General features: G+C 35.7%; 1 protein-coding gene across 1 annotated transcript; it reads right to left on the reverse strand.

The window, feature by feature from the left end:
- Positions 1-9,204: 9,204 nt before the first annotated feature.
- On the reverse strand, positions 9,205-13,182 carry LOC137959565 (uncharacterized). The gene is made up of 5 exons (XM_068806928.1): positions 12,835-13,182; positions 11,637-11,945; positions 10,923-11,084; positions 9,420-9,498; positions 9,205-9,363 (listed from the first exon to the last, which is right to left on the reverse strand). Exons 1-5 carry the CDS (start codon positions 13,180-13,182, stop codon positions 9,251-9,253), a joined length of 1,011 nt encoding a protein of 336 aa, XP_068663029.1. The 3' UTR covers positions 9,205-9,250.
- Between the last annotated feature and the right edge of the window lie 5,651 nt (positions 13,183-18,833).

Here is an 18,833-nt window from a genome sequence, read left to right on the forward strand (position 1 = left end):
ACTCTACTTCTTTCCTCTATTATAAATAGAGGTTCATGCACTCTGATTATAATAAGTCAATGAAGTATTTCTCATTTTCATAAATTCTACACCAACAATAGTCTTTGTTTGGAAAGGCCTTGGATGCTCAACGGTGACACTCCAAAGGTAATCTTCGGTTGAGAACTCTAATTGGAATCGTTCAAGAGATTTTGGTTGTATCTGTAAGTGTTTGAACAAGTAGCAATGATGATGGAATGTCCTGCTATACTCATAGTAGTTTGGCAGTGGATCTTCGCTCGAATACTAGACTAAAATGGCATGTGTACGTCTTTCCTGTAGAGAGAGTGAGAGCAGGAAAAGTGGAAGAAGAAGAAGAAGACGAAGAAGAGAATCGAGAGCCATTAGGGGAGAAGAGGTAACAATTGGGGAAAAGTTTAAAACTCAATTCATTGATCATTTCAAAATATTACATGCTTTAATAGAAACTCAAAAGCCTAATTGACAATTCAAAATAACAAAAAATGCCCCTAAACATATGAAATAATTACTCCTACGGATAATCCAAAATGTGTATAATAAGATAAAAAAAATATCATCTAATTAATCCTAAATGAATCGCTAACCAACCATAATATAGTGGGTCCAACCGTGGTCCGATGCTTCATGGCATAGAGTAATGTAATAGGTGGCACATGAGTGGTGTTCCCACCACCATTTCTCCCCCCAATGGCTTTTCTCTTTTCTTTGGTAGCAGAAGGCAACGAGATTGACTCGTGTTTGGTGTGTTGTTGTAACTAATTTAATTGGTTATCCATCTACTACATGGAGAGAGCTAGAGTGAAAGCATGTCCTCCCCTTCTTGTTGCACTCTATTGATATCTTTGTGTTTGCATTTATTTCTTAGCCTATTTGGGAAGAGAGTGAGTTGCTCACCCAAACCTATGCTTCTCTCTTAAGATGACGATGGTTGATATGGTGGATCCATAGTTAGAACATGCATATGCTCAAACTATAAAGCATGATCGATCAATCAGGGATGATTGATTGATCAATCAAAACTCAGACAAAATGTGCTATAAGCATGATCAATCATTCTATGTGAACTAATCCATCAATCATGTTCAGATAATGAAAAATTATGAAGCATGATCGATCAATCCTTCAGAATGATCAATCATACAAAAGTTTACCAATAAGGGACATAAAGTATGATTGATCATCTGCTTGTCATTGATTGATCATATATGTATTGCACTGCCCAGTAGGAAAACTAATTGATTGATCATTCTAAGCACATTGATTGATCAACATAATTTGATAGACCCAACGAAAAAATATTGACCAACCAATCTATCAATCAATAAATTTTTTCTCTGACAAAAACTAGTCATTACACTCATTTTTTATTGACAATTATATACATCGATTGATCAATGTCATGTTAGCTTATTACAAATGCCCAAATAAATACTAGTTTGTCTTGGGGGGGGGGGGTTAGTCCACAATGAAGTGAAAATGAAGTGGAAAATTGAATTGAAGTGAGATGAATTGCTTCCACTTCAACTCATGTTTGGGTGTTAGTATAGATGAGTTCAAGTGGCTAGAAAACAGATTCCAGTGTTAGTGCCCCCAAATGAAAAATATGATATAAAAAAGAGAATAAGTAACATTTTATAATATACTTAAATAGAACATATACCTAAACATATTAATTCACAAAAATAAGCGTGGTTACTACACTTATAAGTGATTTAACGTGTAGTATTAGAATATATTAATATCCTAATTAATAAAAAATTATATTATATTACTTAATGATTATAATTTATTATAAATTAAAACAATAATTATGTTTAATTAATTATAAAAATTAGATAATTAAACCAATTAATGATTATAGTTTATTATAAATTAATATACTAATTACGTGTGACTAGAATAAATTATTTAAAATAAATAAAAAAGTTAAAAATAACATAAGTGAATATAATAAATAAATAAATTATTCTGTAATAACATAAGGATATAGTTTAACATTAAAACTCACTATTTTAATAAAATAATAAATACATAATAAATAAATAAATATATTAATTTATCAATAACATAATATACATTTTAAATATTATTAATTAATAATATATTAAAAAATAAAAACTAATGGTTTAATTAATTGGATAATTAAACCAATTATGACGATGTTTAATTTTCCTAACTTAGGAAAAATTAAACATCGTCATCGTCTTCCTCTGCGGCGGGCTTGGCAACGGCGACGGCAGTGGCAACGGCGATGGAGGCGACGCTCCAACGATGCGCTGAGAGGGAGAAAATAGGGAGGCGAGAGAGAAGAGAAGCCAGGAGGCCGAGGGGCTCTGGCCTCTCGTGCTCTGCGACGGAGGTCGAGAGAGGGAGGAAGGAAGGCCGACGGGGGCGGGGGCAGAAAGAGAGGGAGGCCGAAGGGCTCTGCGACGGAGGTGGGGGCAGAGGGGAGGACGACCGACGGGGGTGGGGGCAGAGGGAGGAAAAAATACTTTGCTAACCGATCGCAGGGGGGGGGGGGGGGGGGGGGGGGGGGGGGGGGGGAGGGGGGAGAGGAGGGAAGAGAGGGAGGCCGACAGAGGTGGGGGGGCAGAGGGAGGAAAAAATAACGGTCGGGGAGGGAGCAGAGGTCGTCTAGAGAGGCCGACGAGAGCGAGAGCAGAATAGCGGGGGCGGGGGGGCAAAGAGGGAGGCCGACAGAGGTGGGGGCAGAGGGAGGACGACCGACGGGGGTGGGGGCAGAGGGAGGAAAAAATAACGGATCGGGGAGGAAACAGAGTTCGTCTGGAGAGGCCGACGAGAGCGAGAGCAGAATAGTGAGGGGGGGAGAAGAGGGGGGAGGGGAGGAAACAAAGCAATTCGCAAAATAGGAAACAGCTTTCCCCTGTTTTTGCCTGAGCGAATGAAATGGTGTTATCTCACTTCAATTCAAGTCATTTTGGACTAACGCCATAAGTGGGATGAACTAAGTAATGTAGGGGGAATTCATTCCACTTCATTGTGGACTAACCCCCCCTTGGGAAACTTATAAATACCCCACTAAATGTGCCTTAGAGAAGTTAATGAGAATTTATTGGCATACATTTAAAAATCTTCTACCTCTTTCAATCATCCTTACATGCATCATAGTACAAACTCCTTGATCATTCCACAATGTGCTACAAAGGAAGAGACAACTTGAATCTCTAAAAAAAAACAACATCTCTCCAAGTAAGGGTGTAAAATTTTTCCTTTATTTTATGTATTTGTGAAAGGTTCATCTAGAACATGTTCATTTAGATAGAAGGTCTGGCTAAAGCTAGAATCTAGCAACAATCTCTTGGAGAGATTGTTTAGTGTAAAAATCTGCCCCCCCCCCCCCCCCCCCCCATTGAGAAACCACCTAGGCCAACACATTTTTGTGGCTGGTTGTCCTTTGGAAAGTAGCAATTTGTCTTGACATGCCATGAAAACAATGTAATGAAATAAAGTAAGATTTTGATTTCAAAGGTGTAAAGGTTTGCTTTGATACCAATTGTGGGCCAAAGTGGCTTCTCAAGTGGAAGGTAAATTGAGTTATTTATATTTTAAACTTATTGAGCCAATTTAAAAATAAAAGCGAATATGAAATATAAAATTGCACACACCACAAATTAACACAATTACTTTTTCTTATCAATGTTCCCCTTGTAGTATTCACCACCCAACCTTTTTCTCTCAAATGTAGTTCTGAAATGAATTTCAAGTAGGAATAGATTTGAATGCAATAGGTTTAAAAATAAATACCCAATAATATTTCCAAGCCACATTTGTTTAGGTATTTATAACTTCCCCAAGCAAAACTAGTCACTATTTGGTCATTTGTAAAAAGCTAACAACTCAATCATCGAATCAATGTAAAGGTATCTCACTTCAATTCAAGTCATTTTGGACTAACGCCATAAGTGGGATGAACTAAGTAATGTAGGGGGAATTCATTCCACTTCATTGTGGACTAACCCCCCCTTGGGAAACTTATAAATACCCCACTAAATGTGCCTTAGAGAAGTTAATGAGAATTTATTGGCATACATTTAAAAATCTTCTACCTCTTTCAATCATCCTTACATGCATCATAGTACAAACTCCTTGATCATTCCACAATGTGCTACAAAGGAAGAGACAACTTGAATCTCTAAAAAAAAACAACATCTCTCCAAGTAAGGGTGTAAAATTTTTCCTTTATTTTATGTATTTGTGAAAGGTTCATCTAGAACATGTTCATTTAGATAGAAGGTCTGGCTAAAGCTAGAATCTAGCAACAATCTCTTGGAGAGATTGTTTAGTGTAAAAATCTGCCCCCCCCCCCCCCCCCATTGAGAAACCACCTAGGCCAACACATTTTTGTGGCTGGTTGTCCTTTGGAAAGTAGCAATTTGTCTTGACATGCCATGAAAACAATGTAATGAAATAAAGTAAGATTTTGATTTCAAAGGTGTAAAGGTTTGCTTTGATACCAATTGTGGGCCAAAGTGGCTTCTCAAGTGGAAGGTAAATTGAGTTATTTATATTTTAAACTTATTGAGCCAATTTAAAAATAAAAGCGAATATGAAATATAAAATTGCACACACCACAAATTAACACAATTACTTTTTCTTATCAATGTTCCCCTTGTAGTATTCACCACCCAACCTTTTTCTCTCAAATGTAGTTCTGAAATTAATTTCAAGTAGGAATAGATTTGAATGCAATAGGTTTAAAAATAAATACCCAATAATATTTCCAAGCCACATTTGTTTAGGTATTTATAACTTCCCCAAGCAAAACTAGTCACTATTTGGTCATTTGTAAAAAGCTAACAACTCAATCATCGATCAATGTAAAGGTATGATCTATCAATCTTGTGTAATGAGTATATTTTTGTCAAACCTAGGCTAATTAATTTATTAGTTGATCGACCAATGCATATTTGACTTATTACAAAACTTAAGTTGATTGCTCAGTGCACCTCGATTGATTGATCATGCATTGATGTTCTTGCTAATGCAAAACTAAGTATAATTGATCAATGAATTGTGTATGATAGATCATTCTTTTTGTCCCACTCTAGCATACTTCTGTTTGATCAATCAATATTGTAGGCATGATCAATCATTCTCTATAATTTTTCAATGAATGGACATGAATGATCAATTAGTCCAGTGGGAATGATCAGTCAATCCAGTGGGAATGTTTGATCATTCTTTATAGCTTATCATGGAAAAGTTATGTCTAATTGATAAATACATCTTATTAATTGATCATGCTTTATATTTTTATGTCACGTTGCATTTTAGGTGATTGATCATTGCCAAGTAATGATTGATCATGAGAAAGCTAGTTTTCTAATCTAGTCTTCAAAGGATCATAAAAACTATCCGAAGTGATAAAACTTCAAGAATTATTTTTTCAAAAATGGTGTTCCTTATCCCATTTACTATGTTATTTCCAATGTGCCAGGTATCCAAAAGAGGGATGGCATTGGCAAAAATACTTGGGTATTTCAATTGCTACTATTGCCAAACAAAAAAATTTGTTGACTAAAGTAATTCTTAAGTTTGAGAATCAATTGACTCTTCGAAAAACAAATTTTCTTTCAATAGCAAGGAGAATAGTTCTTATCAAAAAATTTCTCCAGGCTATGCCTATACTTGTCAAGTCTAGTGGATTGATGCTTTGCCACTATTACATAAAATTGATGAGCTTGAGGTGAACTTTTTCTTATATAAAGGACATAGGAAGTCTTTGCCTCTTATTTCTTGGAATAGGGTTTCTCATCTCAAGGATGAGTGGGGACTTCATCAAAACAAGCTTTCATGGATCTAGAACGCTTTTTGAGTCAAACTTCTCTAGCATCTTCTCCCAAGAGGTGATAAGCATTGGGTTCAAATCATTCATGCAAAATACCTCAGAGGAGCTTGCATTTGGCATGCAATGAAATTGGCTCACGATTCCCTAATATGGAAAAACATGTTGTTAAGTTGTGGAGGCTAATTAACACCTTATACTTTGTTGCGGAGCCCTCGGGCAAGTCTAGGATATATTGACTATTGTTTCATTAAGGGATTTCACTCTTGTATTGTGGTTGCCTTATTTTTCTCTTTATATTTGGTGCACCGTTATTAAGGTTTTAATTCATCGTTGAGGAGAATCATTAATTGTGGTTGTGAAATGTTAGAGTAACGATTTCTCTTGTAAACTATTTCATCTTCATAGTGGATTACTTTAGCGGCGGAAGACAAGACATAGTCTCACCTTGAAGCGAACCTGAGTAAATCTTGTTGACTTTTTTTGTGCTTGTTTTTCTTCTTCTGCGTTTATTATTATTGTTTTTGCTAGTTTAGAATTAGGTCTTCTAATTCCTATCATATGCTTCAAGGCAAATCCTTTTTCCAAAAGGATATCATTTGTTATTGGGAATGGACAAACTTATGGCTTAGAGATACAACCTTGTGAAAAATCTCAAAGTCCTATAAGGAGGGGGAGGTTACATTCTTGATTCCCATGGCATGATTATATGTCATCTTTCCATACCACTATATATCTCCAATAACACCCCTATTTGAATGGAGAAAGGATCATTTGAAATTTGGAAGAAGAAACAAGACAAAGAAGAATGCTAGAGGTTGGGATTCAAAGGCCACTCTGGCATTCAAATGCCTAGAAGCTTGACATTTGAAGGCCAAAACCAATAGAATGATACAAAGAGAAGCACAAAAGGACTGTTCAAACAATCGAATTATTTTAAGAGCCACACTATTTAAACAATTAGACTATTCTGAATGAAAGTTACAAAGAAACGAAGAGTAGATGAAGGATTCTTCAAATAGTCATCTAATTGGAATAGTGTGTGCCAGTTGGAAACATTAGCTGGCATTCTGATGCCAATCTGACAATCGAGTGTTGCTTCTTGGAAACACTAAAGAGGAGTATTTTTTTTATAAACAATTCAGCCAAGATAGGGATGCTAAATTTACAATTAACCTACCAATATGGTTATTAGCACAAACCAAGAATTTGAATATTTAAATTTTTTTGTGAATTGGCGGATTTTTACAAGAGAAGAAAAGTTTCATTCAAACCCTAGCTACTCTATCTTACAGTATTAGAACTTGAGTTTTTAATGTGATTTTTTGCCTCATTGTAAGAAACAAACTTGGACACGGCATGGAGGGAGTCTCAAAAGCACAATTTTAAAATGTTTGACGTCTCTTAGGTCATATATGACCTAGAAATGATCTTGGTTATTGATAAATCATTCTCCGTTTTCTAGCAAAGTTTACTGGAACTTATCTTTTAAAGTCTAGTGTTTGATTGAATTGTTCTATATAGGTTAAGCAACATAGAGCTTTGATTTAAATTTTTTGTTGTTTTAGCTTTCAATTGCTGAAATTGAAATTCTAGGATTTGTAAGTCATTTGCAATAGTCCAACAACAGTTATTGAGCATTGATTTGAAAATTTGACATTCGACAACAATTTTAAGAGGTCAATTACAAGTAACTCATACTTGGAAATCTATCATTAAACAAGTTATTGAACCGATGCATTTGGATTTTGAAATCACTAATTTAGTTCAAAAAATCATTTTGGGATGTCTATTTTCAAATAACTCATTACATTAGTGGTTGTTTTCATTTAGGATTTCCTTTAAAAAATTTTATTTTGTTTGCATATTGAACTTAGAATTTAAAATCAATTGACTTGCTTTGCCAAGTTGTTATCATATTTGGGGGGTACATAAGTGTGGTGTAATTATTGTTTGTGCATATTGTTGTAAAATCAACCTTGAAGAGACATTAATTGAGCTGAATTATAAAACTTTTGCATTGTTATTGGACAAGCTTTGCATAGACATTATCTAAAATCTCAACACAAATAACTTGAAAAACTTTTGTAATAAAATTAGAGTAGTTGAATGTGCAGTGACTTGTATACTCACTATGTTAAAGACATTTGTTGCTTATGCTTGTTGTTATAAAACCCTTTTTTGTGTTTAGGCCTGTGTAGTGGAGTTGCTATAAATTCCTTAGGGTCTAGGTTTATGTTATTTAATTGAATTATCATAAATCCCTTTAAAGACAATTGATGTAATTAACATTTGTGACCTTGTTGTTGCAAGTGTCACTTAGCTATTTTACATAATGGATTTAACTTTAAAGTATAAAAACAATTTGGAAATTAATTAGTAACCTGAATTTAGATTATGAACCATAATGAAAATCATTTTTTATTGTGGTCATCTTAGGACCTCCGTGCTAGATTTATTACCTTAGGACATAACACTCGAGAAGTCGAAATCAATCACAATTATAGTATGTCAACAATGTAGCAGATATTTTATCCAATGATCCATCTATGACTTTAGAGTTAAACCTTCTGAAGCATTGAAATGGTTGAATTCTTTTGCCCATTTGGACCTGTTTAATTTAATGGCTGCTTAACACCAAAAAAGGGAAAAGTGAGGTATCAAAGTTAGAAGAAACGTAGATTCCTGAACAATGCAATTAAGTTTGTTGTGGATTGCTTCACAACTTTTTGTTCGAGGTAAAAATGTCTCTCTTCAATAGCAAGTTCAAAGAGTCCTTGAACAGAACTTGGCAATCACAATTGTAAGAATAATTAGGATGAATGACAGATACAAACAATCGAAACTAAGAGTGGTTCACCGACGAGAAATAGGATGTAGGAAAAACATGCTATTGAAACTTCGTTGCTTACCAACTCTTGAGGAAATTTTCAAAATGAACTCTTAGTCAACACAACTAAGAAAATAATATTCATGGCCATCTATTTGCATCCCGATACAGTTGAATTTCATATTACTTCAATGTCAAAATATTTCACTGTCACTCATATTTCATTGTGCCTCAGTTTTGGATCCTGTTTTCTGCATGAAATCTTATGGTTTCCCTTCCACAACTGTCAATCTTTTGATTTAACTACAGATTCAAAGGAGGTTGAAGATTTGGACGGGGAGCTAAAATTTCAATGCTCAAAGAGAAATTCTAACCAAGGTGGATGACAAAAGACATAAAGGGTAGACGAGGTACATACTGTATAAGTCAACGACATGTCTAATCATCAATTTAACAAAAATAAATAAAATTGTCTAAGCATCATTAATTCCACATGCAGGAAATGAAGGGGTTGCCGATTAAGATGAGCATATCTGAAATACAATATTAAAAAACACAGGATAAAACAAGGAGACTGAATGATGAATTTCCTTTTAAACCAAAATAGAACCTCTCATAATTGTGACGGCTTCACCTCGAATCAGTACACGCTGTGTGTCCTCATCAAGATGGAGGTCTAATCTTCCTCCTCTTGGAGATGCCTGGTCCGAATAACCAAAAGTTTAGAAATGGGGGGAGAGAGAGAGAGAGAGAGAGAGAGAGAGAGAATAAAATCTCTTTTATGAAGTTTCTTACTCCAATAAGGTGCCAAAGCACAGTGAGCACTCCCACAGACAGGATCCTGGTAGAGTGATATCATAATTTGAGAGAGAGAGAGAGAGAGAGAGAGAGAGAGAGTTAAGATGACAGATGCTTGAAGGATAGTGGAGGTAGTTTCAAACAAGAACTGGAAACTAACAAACTAGAAGTTATTTTTCTAACCTCTAATTCAAATGGTTACTAATAGTATTGCTTTTGAACTTCTTTAAACAGTACGACTGAGTAGAGCCACTGATTTATTTCTTAAGCCTGTAGCATATTGCTGGTCAAGAAATAAACAGAAATGGCAATTTTTATAGGATATGTCAATATCTTTAGTTTCCTTGGCCCACAAAATTTTTGGAGTTCAGTGCCATTTTCTCCTCACCTAAATGAAGAGAGTTCTTTCTACATTTTACAACAAAAACTCCCATTACCAGTGCATTCGAGTCCAAAATTTCTAACAATTTCTCTCCAATGTCCAGATCTTAATTACATAGCTTCATCAAGCTTCATGGGTGATCTTCACCATAGGTTTATGCCGAACTCCATGTGCCAAACTCCATGAGGCATTGTATTCTGGGAGGTAACTTACCCATAAAACATCACCTAGCTTCATTGTGAAACAGTGACAATTAGTCCTTAAGGAAAACCGTTTTGTGCCTTGAAGATTTTGTGTTTCTTAACCTTGTATTGATTTAGGACAGAATGTTATAGATTGGGGTGGCACCAAGTCCCAATGATTAGTATTAAAATCTTACAGTTAATACCAATACTAGTGTACTGCAAAACCCATGTTGCAGACTCTACTGAGTCCAAGTTGTAGCTTTCAATGACACTAGTTTACAGACTGCAAAGACACGATGTTGCTGTTGAAAAAGAATACATGATAGCAGTTGCTATTTTCTTTCTGCTCATCAATTTCTCGTAGCTAATGCAATAGTATGACATGTTACAAGGCCATGGGCTTAAAGACAAAAAAAATACTACCATATGAGTGAGGGTTACACTAAGTTGTTGCCAAGTTGTGAAACAAACAAAACAACTTCACAACGTGGTTACTGAATATATTAGACATATTTCTGCCACAATCAATAGTATTTGCAGAACAGAACAGGAATAGAATTTTTGGTCGAATATAATGAACAAATTAAAAATTCAAGGTGATCAAAGAAAGGAAACTCAGACATTAAAAACTGACAGGTATAATTTCCCCAACAAATAGCAAGTTGCCTGATTGAAATAAATTCATCACATAGTTACAAATGAACATCATATGACCAAAGCGAAGAAGAAAGTCAATGTCTATCATCAAATGTGGCAAGAAATCCCACTTCATTGCAGTAAAAGAAGTTTACAAAGAAATGATATCAATAAAGACCATAAAATGTCAAACAGCATGCATGAGGGAATCTATTCAGTGTAAATTTGAATGTAGAAAGTCTTAAAATTAAAATACCAAATTACCTCATCGATACCATTATTTGGACAGAAAAAGCGGGAAAAGAAGTCAAATCCAGATTCAGGAGGAGCAAGTCCAGTTATGATAACCCCTCTTTCAGGCCATTTCTTTAATTCATCAAATTGGGGTTCAAGATCTGCAACAGCCTTTCCAGATGACAGCTCCACCTGTAAAAATAATAGTGAATTCCCAACAAAAATTTCAAGATATAATAGTAAATAGATAATGTGAAGAGCATGTAAGGAATAAGAAAGATGCAAGATTGACAACCATGCCCCTAAGTATTTATGAAACAGTGCCCTCTTGGATTTCTGTTTTTCTGCTTTGGTAGATAATGAAAGTAGACAATGACAGGAACCACTGAAATACTAAGGATTGTAGATCATTGAGCCAATATGGCAAACACACACCCAATCCAACTAGTTAAGAGAAAGCTCAGTTGTCCAGTGTTGGGAAAACGACTTTTATTGTTGCAGAAATTGCACAAGCAAGAAGCCATTATGGGAGACACTCACACAATCAAACTAGTTAAGAGAAAGCTCAGTTGTTCAGTGTTGGGTAAACGACTTTTATTGTTGCAGAAATTGCATAAGCAAGAATAACACAAAGAGCAAATCTCTCTTTGGCTTATCATCCTTCATTAAATTATTGTGACTGAAGAACATGTAGTTTATCAATCTATGCAAGACTTAAAGAAAGAAATGACAAAACAAACATACCATTAAGTCACCAGCAGCAGTTTTCTTTACATCGACCATGGAAGCACCATTCAAAGTTTTCGTAATTGGTGGGATCTCTCCTGGCCTGCATTCACTAACTATAGTTGAAGGAAAATCTAATTCAATGGACAGACCTTCTCTTACATTACCATTTGAGGTATTTGAGCTTTTTAGCTTTGTTACTGCATCAATTCTTTTTGCAGTTAGAGTTCCAGATTTTGTAAGGAACTCGATAGTATTATTTCTTACAATGCCAGATGTAAGAAGAAAGTGAGCAGCTGCTAAGGTTGCATGACCACAAAGCTCAACCTGCAAAATGCAAACACAAACATTGAGGGTTCTATTACCAAGAGGAAAAACAAGGATATAGCAAAAACTACCACAATACCCCATGGAAATTTTTTATTAAAACCTTTGTTTACATTAGGTGAAACATTTCTGAACTAATGCAAGAACTTACAATTATACAGTCCAATCATGACCGTTCTCCTTCATTGGAAAGAGAATATGGTGATAATTACTTATTTTCATTAGTTTCCACATCTGCATAAATAAGAATGACTAAATTTCTCTGAGCAAGAAAATGACACTAAACTCCACCTTATAGCCTCTCTGCGATCATAGCTTTTGATTCCAAATCAAGGCATGCCTATATCTCTGACAACTGTACCTATACCATACTTCAGTTCATCATGGATACGCTGAAAGAATAACTAGGCAAGAAAAACAATTCGCTTTGTGCTGTGATCTCTTTCTAACATTTATGTGCCATAAGCTAGGAACTACAGGAAATAATTAAGATAGTATGAGCATATTTATTAATTGCATGACTAAGAATCTCAAGTAGAAGTCCGATCAGCATTCAACAGTAGGGAGTTTTTCAGTTGTTCTGTTGCAGTGTAATCTTTGTTCCTTTAAATGCTATGTAGCAAAAAGGGTCCCTTTATAGGATGAGAAGGGCACAGTTTAGAGTTTAGAGTTTAGACAGAATTAACAGTAAAGGTACATTAAAAAGAAAGTTAACAAGCATGTTTATTTATGAAATATTCCCCAAGATATGCTCATATTTGCGGGTCGCTATATTTGTGGGAAATACACTATTCGCCTCAATAATTCATCTTGTTGCTAGTTCCGCTTCCAATCAAAACACAAAAGGCGTAATTGGGTCAGCGAAACTGAACTGTGGAAGTCAACTGACCTCTACCAGTGGGGTGAACCATCTAAGGTGAAATCTTGGAGTGCCAGACGGGTCAGGATTGCCAGCGTCAACGGTATCGACCCGACTTAGGAAAGCGGTTTCAGATATGTTAAATTCCTTAGCAACGGATTGCATCCACTCGTCGTTTTTCTCTTCTTCCAACAAGCAGATGGCGGCCGGATTTCCCGCAAATGGAGAATCGGTGAACGCATCAATCTGATCGTGAACGCAAAGGAATTCAGGAAAAGCCAGAGAGAAATTGAAGCAGGTAAATGGAAAATAGAGGAATTCATTAAGATTTGTCTGAATAAGTGGAAGCACAAGACTCATAAGATATAGACCCACCATGATCACACGAGCTAGTCGGACCTACCATGATCATGTGAGGTGGCATGTTGAGTCTTACACAATAAGAAGTCTTACATATTTAAAATTATTATGGAAGCAAGTCTCGTTGAAGAGTTTCAGTTTAAAAGTGTTTTAGTCATGTTAGTCTTCTATTTATATTGAGTTATTTAAGTATGCTAGGACTTATCTTTAAGTGTTAGAGTTTGGGTGTAATTGGGACAAAGGTAGTTTAATTGTAATTGGACTCTACTACCGTCCTCTATTATAAATAGAGGTTCATGTACTCTTATTACAACAAGTCAATTAAGTATTTCTCTTTTCCATAAATTCAACATGGTATCAAAGCAAGTTTTATGAGTTGACTCGGTCAACCTACAGAGATAATGTGATCCGTTTCTGATCTAGTATCTCTAGCATTTTAGGTTCGTACTTATCTTTTTTTTGTCCTTATACCCATTATTTGCTTTACGTTTTCACCTTTATACTACCATTCTATTTCTGGGAGTTTCTAGTTCATGACAATCGACCGCGATGATCCCTCTCTATCTTTGAAGCTGCTCTCCCACTCTGAGGAAAGCTCTCTACTGCACTAGTTATCAACCCGGGATCTTACCTCTATTTTGAATGTTGTTTCGGAATTTATCTTTTGAGTTACCGTGTTGCTGTTTCTGGACGAACACGGCTGCCATCTATCTTCAGAAAATTATTTTGCGTTGTTGTCTACTGATCACCCCGCTGCACCATGCTGATTGCTCTACTGGTTGGCATCATTGTTGATTGTTTGATTTATACATTGATACAATATATTTTTCAAGATTATCATTGGTGCTCTTTTAGTGCTCTTTCATTCAGCCTGGATGTCGGATTCATTCCAAGTTAATCACAGACCCAACCTATTATCTAACATTGTTGCTACTGTAGGAAAGTTTCCTTTACTGTTGTTGCCGTCGGAAGACTCTTTCCTTTAGAAATATTTCTTTGGCACCCTTGTCATCTAGTGGAAGTCTCTGCTTGATAAGTGTTCTACCATTCCACATTAATCCCCAGAAGTTATTATGTTGATCTCTCATTGATTTTTTTCGGTGGTATTGATCAACCTAAATCACGAAAATTCTGTCATTGGCTCTTGTCTTCTTATTACGGAAGATTGATTTATTTCAAAACAGGAGGAATAATTGTTCTTCGTTGATTTACGGAATAATTGTTGCAAAAATAGGTGCTCCATTGCCATTTACAAAGATCTATTTTTTCCGAAAACTCTTCTACTGCTACTTACTCGGGATATTTGATTTAGAGGCTACTGATTTCCCGTAATTCATAGACTAGATTGATTAATTTGCCAGCAAGATTATCTTTGGAGATTTGTCCAGAGATCCATACAATCTATAATTGTTTCCAATATCTTGGGTTGATATTAACTTCCAAAAATATTTGATCTTCCTCTGTTCGGAAAGATCACAACTTTGTTTGGAAATATTTATCTTGTTTCTGCTCGCTAGATTATCCTCTGCCATTTCCGGAGACAACAGACTTCACACGGTTCTCTGTTGTGCTCATCAATCTTCGGCACTGAGTTGCCATTTCGGGATTGTTTTCGCCAAGTCCCTCGGCATCGAGGAACAAGAATGCACTGTTGCCTTATTTATGTTTCATAAGTTAGGACAATTATTAAATCTAGGTCGTGCTTGTTTTGCCCAACACTGACCAGACCTTGTGTGGTCAACCCAATGAACCGGGTGGCCCTTCTAGTTGTTGTTGAGCAACACCAGTTTACTGAGTTAATTCGAGTCAACTCGGGTCTAGGTCAACCTGGCTTGGTCCATTTATTTTTTGTCTTGGTATATGTGTCCATGCCCAAGTTTTACATATATTTTTGCCGCGACTCAGCAATATTGGTCTACTATTTGACTCAGCGCAATTCGATTCTATTTATCTAGCTGGATTATTATTTTGAGGTATTCTCAACATATTCCTTAATCAACATATTATTTGGTGCAAATACTTGCATCGGATTATTTCATGGGTCCTTTACAATGATTTTTATTATTTTGGTTCATGTTATATGGGCCCAGGTCCATTTCAGCTATAACTATTGTGTCTCTTTGGATGAGGCATTATTATTGAAGAAGTGGTGGCCTCAGCATCCTATCTTCCTCTTTACCTATTACCCATTTGTTATTTGATAACCTCTCTCCTACCATCCTTTATTTGACTCTCAAATAGCCCTTTGGGCCAACCTCTTGTGTGTTGCTTCGATTGGTGTTTTAAGTCCATACATAAATACACATATATGGGTGTTTTAAGTCCATTGAGACTTTTTATATATATACCCGTGGGTCTTTTATTGTTGTCTTATGAATGACAGGCATTACCCACTTATAACCCATTTCTACCTTTGAGAGTCGGTGCCCTGGGTTGGCACACCGTGATGGAGAAGCTTATTACTACATCTATGTTACCTGTTATCCCCCTTAATTGGCATTTATTACCCATACCACTCGAGATTTGATGTCTAGGGTTTAGACACAGTGATGGAAGAAGTTTATTACACTTCTGAGCATTGCGTATAGACCCACTACTACAGAAGATAGGAGTGTGCCCTACATCCAACATGGGTTATGATTGGAGTATGGAGCAATGTCATACGGCATGGAGTAATTTTACTGTCACTTATCTTCTGCCAGTTGGGCTTCATAGAAGAGACCACTAGCTTGAGGAAGAGTGTTGGAAGATATGGAAGACTGGTATTTTATATGTTATTTTATACGAGAACATCCTATACATCATTTGCAGCAAACTAGGAGTTCATGATATTCTTTGAGCCCCAGCTTGAGGGAGAGTGTTGGAAGATGGGTCCAATCCCATAAGATATGGACCCACCATGATCACACGAGTTGGTGAGACCCACCATGATCACATGAGGTGGCATGATGAGTCTTACACAATAAGAAGTCTTACAGAGCCAAAATTATTATGGAAGCAGGTCTCATTGAAGAGTTTCAGTTTAAAGGTGTTGTACTCATGTTAGTCTTCTATTTATATTGGGTTATTTAATTATTCTAGGAATTATCTTTAAGTGTTAGAGTTGGGTGCAATTGGGGCAAATGTAGTTTAATTGTAATTGGACTCTACTACCTTCCTCTATTATAAATAGAGGTTCATTTACTCTTATTACAACAAGTTAATGAAGTATTTCTCTTTTCCATAAATTCAACGCTTCTATTTGACTTCCTTTATGTTATTTGTATCACTGCCAGCCAAAACAATATCATCCACATAAATTGCCAGTAATACGATTCCCTTTGAGGAATTCTTTACAAATAATGAATGATCTACTGAACAACTTTTAAACCCAAATCGAAGCATCGCTTGGCTAAACTTGTTAAACCAATCATGGGGAGATTATTTTAAACCATACAAATATTTTTTCAATTTGCACACCAACTCCCCCTCAACCACAAATCCAGGTGGTTGATGCATATAAATCTCCACCTTAATTTCACCATTTAGGAAAGCATTCATCACATCAAGTGGATATAATAACCAAGAAAATTTTAAAAACAAGTGATAACAAAATACGTACCGAATTTAATTTGGCCACAGGGGAGAAAGTTTCCTCGTAGTCAACTCCTTAACACTGAGTGTACCACTTTGCTACTAGGTGGGCTTTGAGACAGGCCACAAAACCATCTGGACTATGCTTAGCTGCAAACACCAATTTATAGCCCACATGTTTCTTATTGGGAGGAAGTGGAACCAAGGTCCAAGTCAGATTCTCATATAAGGCAGTCATTTCCTCTTCCATCACCGCCTTCCATCCAGGATGTCTCTGGGCCTCCTAATATGATTGAGGACTAGACAGAGAAGAAATAGATGCAAGAAAATGGCAACAAGAAGGAAACAAACGATGGTGAGACTTAAATACCTTTCATCCAAGTATAACTTATCATCATAAAATATACTTCTTTTGAGATAAATATTCTGATAGATTTCGGTTTCTGTAATCTGGTCGAAGTAAGTACTCTTTTTCCTTTTGCCAGCATAACCATTGATTCTTCCAAGATCAATATCTCCATATAAAAAACTCAGATCGAGAATTGGTTGAATATGTAAGAAAATAGACTTACATATATTTCTTTTGATATATAATTTTCCATATAAAGTCTCGTTCTTGAGAGCATAAAATATCTCGAATGTTGAAGTTTTTTGCTGCTACTCGAACCTCTTTTGCAATCTTACCTTTGCTTCTTCAAATATTGATTTCTCTTTGTAGAAAATTCTGATTTCCAAAAATCATTTTTCTTTGGAAAGTAGACTCGAATATATTTTTGCCAATATATAATATGTAATATTAAAAGCTCATTATAAAGGTGAAAACGCAAATCAAACTATGGATATAGGGACTAAAAAGAGAAAAAAAATAGATACGAACCTAAAATGCTAGAGATAATAGATTAGAGAAGGATCACATTATCTCTGTGGATTGACTGAGTCAATTCATAGAACCTTGTCTAATACCATGTTGAATTTATGTAAAAGAGGAAAACTTCATTGACTTGATGTAATCAGAGTACATGAACTCCTATTTATAATAGAGGAAAGTAGTAGAATCTAATTACAATTAAACTACCCTTGTCCCAATTACACTGAAACTCTAACACTTAAAGATAAGTCCTAGCATAATTAAATAACTCAACATAAATAAAAGACTAATATAACTAAAACACCTTTAAACTGAAACTCTTCTTTGAGACCTCCTTCCATAATAATTGCGGCTCTGTAAGACTTCTTACTATGAGAGTCATGAAAGACTCTTTCATATTTTCTCTTCAACAATAGTGTCCTTACTCTTAAGGTGTTTCATTATTTAGTAGTTATCCGCTGTTATACAACTGCATATTTGGTTCATGTTATTGGGGCATTGGCTCATTAGGTCAGCTGCTATTGTGTCTCTTTGGTTGAGATATTATTATTGAAGAAGAAATCCTTGGAAACTTGACTTGGGTTCATTATTCGTTGACTGTTGTCGATATTGGTTCATATGATGAAGAATTTAAATTACTTCAGAAAATAAAGCACATGATGACCCCGACTTCTTCATCTTATCTTCCTTATCATTACCCATTACCCACCTATTATCTGGTAGGCTTTCTCTAACCATCCTTTATTTGACTCTCATTACCTCCTTTGACCAACCCTTATGGTGCGTTCCTTTGGTTTGTCCCTTATAGATATGTGCGTGTGTGTGCGTATGTTTTTTTTAAGCCCATTGAGACTTTTTTGTTGGTACCCTTGGGATTTTTATCGCCGTCTTGTGACTGACAAGCCTTACCCACTTTAGTGATTATTATCACTATATTTTTTCAAAATAATTTGAGGTTGGTTTTGACTTATGTTTTATCACCCATTTCTACCTTTGAGAGTTTGTGCCCGATTTTGTACTTATCCTTGGGCCACTGTGATATAGGAGCTTATTACTACCTTTATGTTATTTGTTTCAAGCTGGGATCACTGCCGTTACCTCCCAGCTTGAAGGGGAGTGTTGAAAGATATGAATATGTTGGAGTGTTATTGATATAATTAGTTTATGTTTTCTGTCTCTTCTTCACTCTTACTAGGGTGAAGGGTATGATTGTAAATATTTTACTTTT

Source organism: Aristolochia californica, unplaced genomic scaffold, assembly GCF_029961685.1.
Source record: "Aristolochia californica isolate CCGP_79_NKW_82.1479 unplaced genomic scaffold, dmAriCali1.0.hap1 SCAF_3, whole genome shotgun sequence".
NCBI lineage: Eukaryota > Viridiplantae > Streptophyta > Magnoliopsida > Piperales > Aristolochiaceae > Aristolochia > Aristolochia californica.